The 12653-nt window shown below is 46.2% G+C and overlaps 1 protein-coding gene across 2 annotated transcripts in view; it reads left to right on the forward strand.

Annotated features, from left to right (window-relative positions):
• Nucleotides 1-12653, forward strand: part of bdh2 (3-hydroxybutyrate dehydrogenase, type 2) — a 202246-nt gene that overhangs the window by 112552 nt on the left and 77041 nt on the right. For both annotated transcript variants that reach the window (XM_070873158.1, XM_070873159.1), the window contains one exon: nt 575-671. In XM_070873158.1, the coding sequence (XP_070729259.1) occupies nt 575-671 (97 nt within the window). The remainder of the gene's footprint in view (nt 1-574; nt 672-12653) is intronic.

Consider the following 12653-nt stretch of genomic DNA (forward strand, 5'->3'; position numbering starts at 1 on the left):
TACTGGATCTAGTAATGGGGAATGAACCAGAGTGATAAGAGAGGTAAATGTTGGGGAACATCTAGAAAATAGTGACCATAATATAATATGGTTTAGGATAATAATCGGGAAGGACATGAGCATGACAAAGACCAGGGTAATAGATTGGAGAAAAGCTGAATTTGCGGGGCTGAGATTAGAACTTGGTAAAAATAAAATGGACAACAATATTGGCAAACAGTGATGTATAATAGCAATGGGAAACATTTAAAATGATGTTCAGAATCCAGGAAAAATAAATTATTCTTAAAAAAAAAAAACAAGAACAGACTAAACACTAATGAGACACCATGGATGAATAAAGACATGATGGACAGCAGGGGAGAGCATGACGAGAGAATACGAAGATTCGAAGCGAGAAGTCAAGAAAACAATTAGAAAGGCAAAGAGGAATTATGACATTAAATGATCATGGAACTGTACATTCTGTGTAATTCTATGCAACGTGAATCATGCGTCCTGTGAATCAGCCATTATTGCCCTCCTGGTGCAAACTTAATCTGTATTTCTGTTAAATGTTTTTGCTTCCTAACAGGTATTCAAACTAAAGTACTGGATGTCACTCAGAAAGAACAAATAGAAAAGCTGGCCAAGGAAATTGAGAAAATCGATGTCCTGTTCAATTGTGCAGGGTAATAAAGATATTAAATTCAGACCTAGTTAGGGGTAAAGCTTCTGCTGATCAAATAGTGGTTGTTTGACATTGGTTTGCCTTTATATTGTCACCTAGTTGTCCTTATTTAGACCTTGCATTGCTTGCAGGGACTTTATGGATCCACTTTCAAAGTTTAGTGCAGTAACTTAATGATAGAATTTTGATGGAAATTTTGAAATTGTGTTGGTGGAAGTTTACAAATGAAAACCACAATGGAAGGTTTTTTTTGAGAGTTTACTGGATGTGGGCATCGCTAATAACGCCAGCATTTATTACTCATCTCTAATAGTGTCAAGGGTAAAGTCAAATAATATAATATTTGCTCTTTGAAGCTAGGGTGTCAATTGCTGAAGGAATGCTCTTTTTAAGGAATTAGTTCCTCCTTCAAACAGGTGGGTGCATATTGCAATGCATTATCATACCTGTTATCAGATATCATCGGTATTTACACAAAGATATCAGTTAGATCTATGGGACAAAATTTCCCCAGCCGCCTAGAGCGGTATAGATATCCATGGTACGCCGACTTTGTGAGGCAAAAAACGCGCCGAAAATGTACCTTTAATTTGGCCGCTCCTTCATCGCCCTGGTCCCGTGGTGTGGCACTGCAGAGACTGTGGGGGGCAGAGCTTTGGCCGCGCTTGCTCAGCGCAGCTGGCAGAGGGCCGGGGGTTGGGCCCAGTGTCGTCTCGAGTGCCGGCAGGGTGGCGCATGTCCGTTTGAGCATGCGCGTGTGCGTTTCGGCGTGTGCACATGCGCAATTGAGCAGGAAGCATGGCAATCGGCCAATTAAAGGGATAGCGTCCTCAGTGCCTCAGCAGCATTGGCAATGGACCATATATAAAGATACGGTGTGAATAGTGATTTTTGGGTGGCTGAGGGAGTGGAAAGGAGTGCTGCATAGGTGGAAGAAAGGTGAGAACTGTGATTTTTCAAGATAACCTGAGTAAGTCCAGTACACCAATGAAGCAAGAGCGTGCATCAAGAACAAAGAATTTTCTCCATGAGGAAGTGGAGAAACTAGTCACTGTCATTGAGGACAAATGGCTGGAGCTGGATATCAGTAAGAGTGGTCCCAGAAAAGTTCCACCCAAAGAAATGAGAAGATGATGGAACCTAGTTGCAGAAGAATACTCCGCAGGGGTGAATACTGCAAGATCTGGAAGCCAGTGCAAAAAGAAATGGCAGGGCGTTGGTGAAGTAGTGAGTGTAAGTAATATCTTCATCTTTAAATGGAATTGCAATTGTAAGTGTGACCATCTATATATGTCCCACCCATCAGAAGCGCACCATGTGTGAAAAGTTATATTTTAATCTTTGCAGAAGAAATTGGCCCACAACAAAAGGGAGAGAACTAGAACAGGAGGAGGTCCGTCAAATCTGCATCATCTATCACCCCTGGAACAGAGTCGCACCGGCAGAAAAAGAATCAGCTCTGCACAAGCTGGACCCACACGTGAGGGTGAGGGTGAGTCATTAAAATGCATCGTCACCCTTCAAATCAACCTGCTGACTGGCCTGCTACGCATGAGACTACTCATGCCACCCATCTTGCCCCCTCCTGTGCTGCTAACCATTTGACTGTTCTGTTTTATTTTGCAGAAGAAGATGACACTCCTCAACATCCTGAAGATCCACCACGTGTGCTCCAGACCAGGGGGGGGAGGAGGGGTCCATGGAAATGTGTTCACGGGAGAATGCTGATCGTGATATGGATCAGTCCATAGTACAGGGCATCACACTGCCAGAAACCTCCATGAGCTCCGCGGCGACATTACATGGTTTCACACCTTCCGAGGTTGCGGGTCTCAGTGGCAGTGGTGAAATGCATGTTGGAACACCCAGGGCCCCACCGTCCCAGCCTGCGCCTCGCACTGGAGGGGTGCCACCAGGCAGACCCACGGCAAGGGGAAGGAGAAGCCGACCAGTCTCTCCTGAGATGCAGCCTTCATCAGATGTTAATCAGGTTATGTCATTGGGTGAGGAGACCAATGCCCTTACAAGATCACTCGTGGTGACCGTCAGTGGGGTGCGTGATGAGGTAGTGACACTGTCGGGAGGAATATCAGCACTGAGATGGGAACTGAGGGCAGGCATTTCAGAGGGTGTGCAAACGATGGCAGATGCCATGAGGAAGCTAGCTGCTGCAATAAGGGCATAAAGGCCGGATACTCAAATGCCACTCCCACTTCAATCCACGCACCAGCCACCAGTGAGACCCAAGCCGGACCCACAACCCCCTCCACCACCATCACCGACCCTATGAGGAAGTGCACTTTCCCTGAGATGTGGGTGAGGGATGGGTTCAGCCTTTGTTTGCTGCTATTGTTGTTGCTATTGCTGTTGTTGTTGAAGTGCATTGTAAACTTTCCAATAAAATATATTTTGCATTAAGACTATTATCACCACACAACATTTAGGAACAACTGTTTAAAAAAAAAAAGACATCCCTCACCCCTACAGTCATGCGTGCCTGCCGCCCCTAGCCCTGGCGGGAGGGCTAGCCGGTGCGTTCTGCAGTCGGCAAGGTAACACTGCTCTATTTTCAGTAGCTGATTTATCTTTCCTTTATTTTTGATGATGTTGTGCTGAAGATGTTATGATGTTGTGCTGATGCTGTGAAGGTGTTTAGTGCTTTAGAATCCTCTAACTTACCTCCCCCTTCCCACCCCCCCCCCCCAAATCTCTGGCTACCTGCGCTGATTTCTTAAATGTAGATAAGGTTTTTCTGTGCCTACATATACTGGCCTAAGTTAGTTTGGAGTAACTTTTAGCTGGCCAAATTTGCTTCTATGGCCAAAACAGGCGTAAGTGGCTGGTCACGTCCCCTTTTTGGAGAGAAAAAACAAAACAAAAAAAAAACTAACTAACTGACTTACACTGGTGCAAGTTAAATGGAGAAATTTGCGATTTTTAAGTTACTCCAAAAAAAGCTTCTTGCTCCAAAAAAAGCGGGGCAACTCCTGGGGAAATTTGAGCCCTATATATCAGGAAATGGAGCTGGGGTTTTATTTGGGTGAATGAAAGACTGATTATTCATTTACATTCATCCAGGATCTTGCACAACTCCATGCTGGACCATTGTTGCTCATCATCTTTACTAATGAGGGCATTACTGGCAATTCACAAGTCTGCAGGTGACATAACAATGAGTTGGGAATTCAGGCCAAATCAAGAGATTGCGATGCAACGTTGCTGTGTTAGGGAAGTTGACCCATGGGGTTGATTTAAACTTCCCGAAATGAACGTTAATGATGTGGCAGCGACCTCAAAATGGGGGCAGTAGACTAACTGCACTCTGACCCCAGTGGTGACTCTGATATAAGAACTTAAGAATTAGGAGCAGGAGTGGGCCATACGGTCCCTCGAGCCTGCTCCGTCATTCAATAAGATCACGGCTGATCTTCTACCTCAACTTCAGTTTCCCGCCCGATCCTCACATCCCTTGATTCCCATCGAGCCCCAAAAATGTCACCAGTCAGCTTTCAAGGACAGTTAGGTGCCATTTGTTGGGAGAGCCGAGTCTGAGTGTGTGTCAAAGTGAGCTGAGTGGCAGTACGGCCAGTTACGAGGCTGACAAAGGACAAGATCCCAATCCCAATTGTGCCTTAACATTGAGCTGCACTGGTCAGCAAGTCCATTGTGACATTTCCTGAAAGTAAAAAGTTAAAACTCTTGTTAGTTCTGTGCTGTTTTCAAATACCGTGCTACCAAAGATTACATAGGATTACATAGGATATACGGCAAAGAAACAGGCCATTTGGCCCAAACAGTCCACGCCGGTGTTTATGCTCCACTTGAGCCTCCTCATCTAAATCTATCGGCATAACTCTCTATTCCCTTCTCCCCCATACGCTTGTCCAGCCTCCCCTTAAATGCATCGATACTATTCACTTCAACCCCTCCCTGTGGTAGTGAGTTCCACATTCTCACCGCTGTCTGGGTAAAGAAGGTTCTTCTGAATTCCCGATTGGATTTCTTGGTGACTATCTTATATTGATGGCCTCTAGTTATGCTCTTCCCCACAAATTGAAACATTCTCTCTCTATCCACTCTATCAAAACCTTTCAGAATTTTAAAGACCCCTCAGCCTTATTTTTTCAAGTGAAAAGTGACCCAGCCTGTTCATCCTTTCCTGATATGTATACCCTCGCATTTCTGGTATCATCCTTGTAAATCTTCTCTGCACCCTCTCCAGTGCCTCTATATGCTTTTTATAATAGGGTGACCAGAACTGTACGCAGTGCTCCGTGTGGTCTAACCAAGGTTCGATGCAGGTTTAGCATAACTTCCCTACTTTTCAATTCTATACCTCTAGAAATAAACCCTAGTGCTTGGTTTGCTTTTTTTAAATTGCCTTGCTAACCTGGGTTACAACTTTTAGTGATTTGTGTATTTGTACTCCGAGATCCCTTTGTTCCACTACCCCACCCAGACTCTCACCCTCCAAGTAATAAGTGACCTCCCTGTTTTTCCGACCAAAATGTAATACCTCGCATGTATCTGTGTTGAACTTCATTTGCCAATTATATGCCCATTCTGCAAGTTTATTAATGTCCTTCTGTAATTTGTTGCAGTTCTTATCAGTACTAACTGTCGCCCCCAATTTGGCGTCACCCACAAATTTAGACTCAGTGCCCCACAGACCTGAGTAAATCCAGGACTAGTCCGAGCTCCAATCCGCTCCCAGTAACAGCAACCAGCTCTCCAGTTTCTCTCCTCTGAGTGTATTCCCACAGTTCCCATGCATTGGCCCTTAAGCTCTCCTGGTCCGTTGTAATGCCAGAGGGAGCCTGACAGAAGCTCCAAGGCAATAGCAGAGACATGGTAGAGCTGTGTTATGCTGGCTCTCTGCTGTTAGCCTGGCGTTTCTACTGGTCTCCTGCTGGCGTAATGGCCAGCATGCATATACTTTTGGGATCACTAGCCACTAGATGGCGTCACTTTTGGAGGCCATTGGGCTGCAGGCACATGTGTGCAGCCCAAGTTTAAAAGGCCAACCATTTTGTATATTAGTCACTTTGGGCCTTAATAAAGCAGAGCCAAGGTCTTGGAGTTAAACAGTACTCAGTCTAACAGTTATTGCATACACAACATTGGGCAACGAGGCAACAAGAACCTTTGCATGCAAAAATGAGCACAATTGGATTGTTGTAGCGATTTGTGGAAGGAGAAGATTGGGCAGACTTTGTGAGCCGTTTGAGCCAGTTCTTTGTGGCCAACAAAATGGAGGAGGTCAGCGACGCAGATCGGCGCCAGGCGTTGTTCCTCACGGTTTGCGGTCCAAAAATTTATGGTCTGATAAAGAATCTACTCCTGCCTGTGAGTCCAACAGAGAAGACGTATGAAGAATTGTGTACACTGGTACAGGATCACCTTAAGCCAGACGAAGGCATCAACATCTCGAGATACAGATTTTATACGCAGATTTTAGAGGGCCAGAATGCAGCGGAATTCGTTGCCGATCTGAGATGTCTAGCGGAACCATGTAAGTTCGGGGCTGTGTTGGCAGACATGCTGCGGGACTTTTTTGTAATCGGCATCAACCACGAGGTGATACTGCGTAAACTACTGGTGGTGGAGACGTTGGACAGGGCCATCACAATCGCTCAGTCATGCAGGACGATGGATAGAAGTCTAAAGCAGATATCAGTGAAAAATCGAAATTCGGCAAGTACTGTAAATATGATTGGTTCGGCAGAGCGGCACATGGCAGGGCCTACCTGATTGCGTACGTGAAACCTGTGGCTGTCCAAAGTCCACCAGCGGGAATGTTTCCAATTTCTCCGTGTTGGCATTGTGGGGGAAATCACAGGCACCAGCAGTGCCGATTTAAGCAATATAGTTGCAAAGACTGTCTGAAAGTGGAGCTCCTCCAGTGCAAGTGTCCGCAGATGAGCAAGCATGCTGCGACACACCACGTGGAGGATGATGGTCAGACTAGCGCGGATCCGGATACGCAATCCGAGGAGGAAGTGTACGGATTGTACTCGTTTCTAACTAAGAGCAAACCAATAATGATCAACGTGAAATTTAATGGGGTGCCAGTATCGATGGAACTGGACATGGGGGCGAGTCAATCGATAATGAGCCGGAGGGCATTCGACAAGCTGTGGGACACTAAGGCTGTGAGGCCCAAGCTGAGTCCAGTCAATGCCATTGCGTAGGTACACCAAGAACTCATAACAGTGATTAGCAGTGCCACAATTAAAGTGTCGTATGACGGTGCGGTTCACGAGTTACCGTTATGGATTGTCCCAGGCAATGGCCCAATGCTGCTCGGCAGGAACTGGCTTGAAAAAATCAGATGCGATTGGAACGACATCAAGGCGTTGTCGTCGGAGAAAGATACATGTGCCCAAGTACTGAACAATTCCCCTCGCTGTTCGAACCAGGCATCGGCAACTTCTGGCGCCAAGGTGCAGATCCACGTGGACTCTGATGCAAGACCCATCCATCATAAAGCTCAGGCAGTTCCGCATATGATGAGGGAGAAAGTCGAAATCAAACTGGACAGACTCCAGTGTGAAGGGATCATATCACCGGTTGAATTTAATGAATGGGCCAGCCCCATTGTTCCTGTGCTGAAAAGTGATGACACAGTCAGAATCTATGGAGACTACAAGGCTACGATCAACAGGGTTTTGAAACAGGATCAGTACCCGTTACTGAAGGCTGATGACTTGTTTGCAACGCTAGCCGGGGAGAAGTCATTCACCAAACTGGACTTGACGTGGGCCTACATGACACAGGAGCTGGTCGAGACGTCGAAGAGACTTACGTACATTAACACGCACAAAGGACTGTTTATTTATCACAGGGGCCCTTTTTCTCGGCAGCAGGAATATTTCAGAGGAACATGGAGAGCCTACTGAAGTCATTTCCCAGAACCGTCGTGTTCCAAGATGACATCCTGATCACAGGTCATGACTCCAAGGAACATCTGAACAACCTGGAAGAGGTTCTACATCGTCTGGACAAAGTGGGACTCAGACTGAAACGCTCGAAGTGCGTCTTCATGGCATCAGAGGTCGAATTCCTGGGGAGGAAAATTGCTGCAGACGGCATCAGGCCCACGGACGCGAAAACAAAGGCCATCAAGAATGCACCCAAGCCACAGAATGTGACGGAGCTGCGTTCGTTCCTGGGTCTACTCAACTACTTCGGTAACTTCCTACTTAAATTGAGCACCTTATTAGAACCACTGCACATACTGCTAAGAAAAGGCGACAATTGGGTGTGGGGTGCATCTCAAGACAGAGCTTTTGAGAAAGCCACTAATCTGCTTTGCTCTAACAAGCTGTTGATACATTATGACCCATGTAAATGTTTAGTATTGGCCTGTGGTGCTTTGTCATATGGAATTGGTTGCATACTCCAACAAGCTAATGAGTTGGGTAAACTTCAACCAATCGCGTATGCTTCAGAAAATTTGTCTAAAGCGGAAAGAGCCGATAGCATGGTAGCGAAAGAAGCACTAGCCTGTGTGAATGGGTTTAAAAAGATGCATCAGTACCTGTTTGGTCTTTGGTTTGAACTGGAGACAGATCACAAGCCGCTCATTTCACTGTTCTCTGAAAACAAAGGTATCAATACCAATGCTTCATCCCGCATCCAGAGGTGGGCGCTGACATTATCTGCTTATGATTATGTCATTCGCCATAGACCTCGCACCGAGAATTCTGCCGATGCTTTGAGCCGTCTGCTGTTGCCCACACCGGAGGTGGAAACGCCACAACCGGCGGATCTATTGTTAGTTATGGATGCTTTTGAGAGTGAAGGAACCCCTGTCAAGGCTCAACAAGTTAAGACCTGGACCAGCCAGGACCCGATTTTATCGGTGGTGAAGAGTCGCATCCTCAAAGGTGATTGCTCTGCCATACACAAGCAAATGTGCGAGGAGACCAAACCTTACATTTGTCACAAAGACGAACTATCTATTCAGTCGGATTGTATACTGTGGGGCAATTGTGTTGTTATGCCCAAGAAAGGAAGGGAGAAATTTGTATGGCAGCACATCCACAGCTACCGTTGAGAATCTGTGTCATGTTCTCGACACATGGACTACCTGACATCGTTGTTAGTGACAACGGATCGTGCTTCACCAGTCAGGAGTTTCAAGAGTTCATGAAACTCAATGGTAAAAAACATGTAAGGTCAGCGCCATTCAAACCTGCATCCAATGGGCAAGCAAATCATAAAGCAGAGTATGAAGCGAGTAACCCAAGGGTCACTGCAGACCCACCTGTCATGCATACTGCTTAGTTACAGGACAAGACCACACACGCTTACCGGGGTCTCATAGAAACATAGAAACATAGAAAATAGGTGCAGGAGTAGGCCATTCGGCCCTTCTAGCCTGCACCGCCATTCAATGAGTTCATGGCTGAACATTCAACTTCAGTACCCCATTCCTGCTTTCTCGCCATACCCCTTGATCCCCCTAGTAGTAAGGACCTCATCTAACTCCTTTTTGAATATATTTAGTGAATTCCACAGGTTCACCACTCTCTGGGTGAAGAAGTTCCTCCGCATCTCGGTCCTAAATGGCTTACCCCTTATCCTTAGACTGTGACCTCTGGTTCTGGACTTCCCCAACATTGGGAACATTCTTCCTGCATCTAACCTGTCTAACCCCGTCAGAATTTTAAATGTTTCTATGAGGTCCCCTCTCATTCTTCTGAACTCCAGTGAATACAAGCCCAGTTGATCCAGTCTTTCTTGATAGGTCAGTCCCGCCATCCCGGGAATCAGTCTGGTGAACCTTCGCTGCACTCCCTCAATAGCAAGAATGTCCTTCCTCAGGTTAGGAGACCAAAACTGTACACAATACTCCAGGTGTGGCCTCACCAATGCCCTGTACAACTGTAGCAACACCTCCCTGCCCCTGTACTCAAATCCCCTTGCTATGAAGGCCAACATGCCATTTGCTTTCTTAACCGCCTGCTGCACCTACATGCCAACCTTCAATGACTGATGTACCATGACACCCAGGTCTCTTTGCACCTCCCCTTTTCCTAATCTGTCACCATTCAGATAATAGTCTGTCTCTCTGTTTTTACCACCAAAGTGGATAACCTCACATTTATCCACATTATACTTCATCTGCCATGCATTTGCCCACTCACCTAACCTATCCAAGTCGCTCTGCAGCCTCACAGCATCCTCCTCGCAGCTCACACTGCCACCCAACTTAGTGTCATCCGCAAATTTGGAGATACTACATTTAATCCCCTCATCTAAATCATTAATGTACAGTGTAAACAGCTGGGGCCCCAGCACAGAACCTTGCGGTACCCCACTAGTCACTGCCTGCCATTCTGAAAAGTACCCATTTACTCCTACTCTTTGCTTCCTGTCTGACAACCAGTTCTCAATCCATGTCAGTACACTACCCCCAATCCCATGTGCTCTAACTTTGCACATCAATCTCTTGTGTGGGACCTTGTCGAACGCCTTCTGAAAGTCCAAATATACCACATCAACTGGTTCTCCCTTATCCACTCTACTGGAAACATCCTCAAAAAATTCCAGAAGATTTGTCAAGCATGATTTCCCTTTCACAGGTCCAAGTCAGCATGGATTTATCATGTCACCTCTTTCCAAATGCACTGCTATGACATCCTTAATAATTGATTCCATCATTTTACCCACTACCGATGTCAGGCTGACCGGTCTATAATTCCCTGTTTTCTCTCTCCCTCCTTTTTTAAAAAGTGGGGTTACATTGGCTACCCTCCACTCCATAGGAACTGATCCAGAGTCAATGGAATGTTGGAAAATGACTGTCAACGCATCCACTATTTCCAAGGCCACCTCCTTAAGTACTCTGGGATGCAGTCCATCAGGCCCTGGGGATTTATCGGCCTTCAATCCCATCAATTTCCCCAACACAATTTCTCGGCTAATAAGGATTTCCCTCAGTTCCTCCTCCTTACTAGACCCCCCGAACCCTTTTATAACCGGAAGGTTGTTCGTGTCCTCCTTCGTGAATACCGAACCAAAGTACTTGTTCAATTGGCCCGCCATTTCTTTGTTCCCCGTTATGACTTCCCCTGATTCTGACTGCAGGGGACCTACATTTGTCTTTACTAACCTTTTTCTCTTTACATATCTATAGAAACTTTTGCAATCCGTCTTAATGTTCCCTGCAAGCTTCTTCTCATACTCCATTTTCCCTGCCCTAATCAAACCCTTTGTCCTCCTGTGCTGAGTTCTAAATTTCTCCCAGTCCCCAGGTTCGCTGCTATTTCTGGCCAATTTGTATGCCACTTCCTTGGCTTTAATACTATCCCTGATTTCCCTTGATAGCCACGGTTGAGCCACCTTCCCTTTTTTATTTTTATGCCAGACAGGAATGTACAATTGTTGTAGTTCATCCTACGGTCTCTAAATGTCTGCCATTGCCCATCCACAGTCAACCCCTTAAGTATCATTCGCCAATCCATCCCGGCCATTTCACGCCTCATACCTTCAAAGTTAGCCTTCTTTAAGTTCTGGACCATGGTCTCTGAATTAACTGTTTCATTCTCCATCCCAATGCAGAATTCCACCATATTATGGTCACTCTTCCCCCAAGGGGCCTCGCACAACGAGATTGCTAATTAATCCTCTCTCATTACATAACACCCAGTCTAAGATGGCCTCCCCCCTAGTTGGTTCCTCGACATATTGGTCTAAAAAACCATCCCTTATGCACTCCAGAAAATCCTCCTCCACCGTATTGCTTCCAGTTTGGTTAGCCCAATCTATGTGCATATTAAAGTCACCCATTATAACTGCTGCACCTTTATTGCACGCACCCCTAATTTCATGTTTGATGCCCTCCCCAACATCACTACTACTGTTTGGAGGTCTGTACACAACTCCCACTAACGTTTTTGCCCTTTGGTGTTCTGCAGCTCTACCCATATAGATTCCACGTCATCCAAGCTAATGTCCTTCCTAACTATTACCTTAATCTCCTCCTTAACCAGCAATGTTACCCCACCTCCTTTTCCTTTTATTCTATCCTTCCTGAATGTTGAATACCCCTGGATGTTGAGTTCCCAGCCCTGATCATCCTGGAGCCACGTCTCCGTAATCCCAATCACATCATATTTGTTAACATCTATTTGCACAGTTAATTCATCCACCTTATTGCGGATACTCCTTGCATTAAGACACAAAGCCTTTAGGCTTGTTTTTTTAACACCCTCTGTCCTTTTAGAATTTTGCTGTACAATGGCCCTTTTTGTTCTTTGCCTTGGGTTTCTCTGCCCTCCACCTTTCCTCATCTCCTTTCTGTCTTTTGTTTTTGCCTCCTTTTTGTTTCCCTCTATCTCCCTGCATTGGTTCCCATCCCCCTGCCATATTAGTTTAACTCCTCCCCAACAGCACTAGCAAACACTCCCCCGAGGACATTGGTTCCGATTCTGCCCAGGTGCAGACCGTCCGGATTGTACTGGTCCCACCTCCCCCAGAACCGGTCCCAATGCCCCAGGAATTTGAATCCCTCCCTGCTGCACCATTGCTCAAGCCACGTATTCATCTGAGCTATCCTGCGATTCCTACTCTGACTAGCACGTGGCACTGGTAGCAATCCCAAGATTAATACTTTTGAGGTTCTACTTTTTAATTTAGCTCCTAGCTCCTTAAATTCATTTCGTAGGAACTCATCCCTTTTTTTACCTATGTCATTGGTACCAACGTGCACCACGACAACTGGCTGTTCTCCCTCCCTTTTTAGAATGTCCTGCACCCGCTCCGAGACATCCTTGACCCTTGCACCAGGGAGGCAACATACCATCCTGGAGTCTCGGTTGCGGCCGCAGAAATGCCTATCTATTCCCCTTACAATTGAATCCCCTATCACTATCGCTCGCCCACTCTTTTTCCTGCCCTCCTGTGCAACAGAGCCAGCCACGGTGCCATGAACTTGGCTGCTGCTGCCCGCTCCTGATGAGTCATCCCCCTCAAC

This window comes from Pristiophorus japonicus, chromosome 2 (assembly GCF_044704955.1).
Source record: "Pristiophorus japonicus isolate sPriJap1 chromosome 2, sPriJap1.hap1, whole genome shotgun sequence".
NCBI classification, from domain to species: Eukaryota; Metazoa; Chordata; class Chondrichthyes; family Pristiophoridae; genus Pristiophorus; species Pristiophorus japonicus.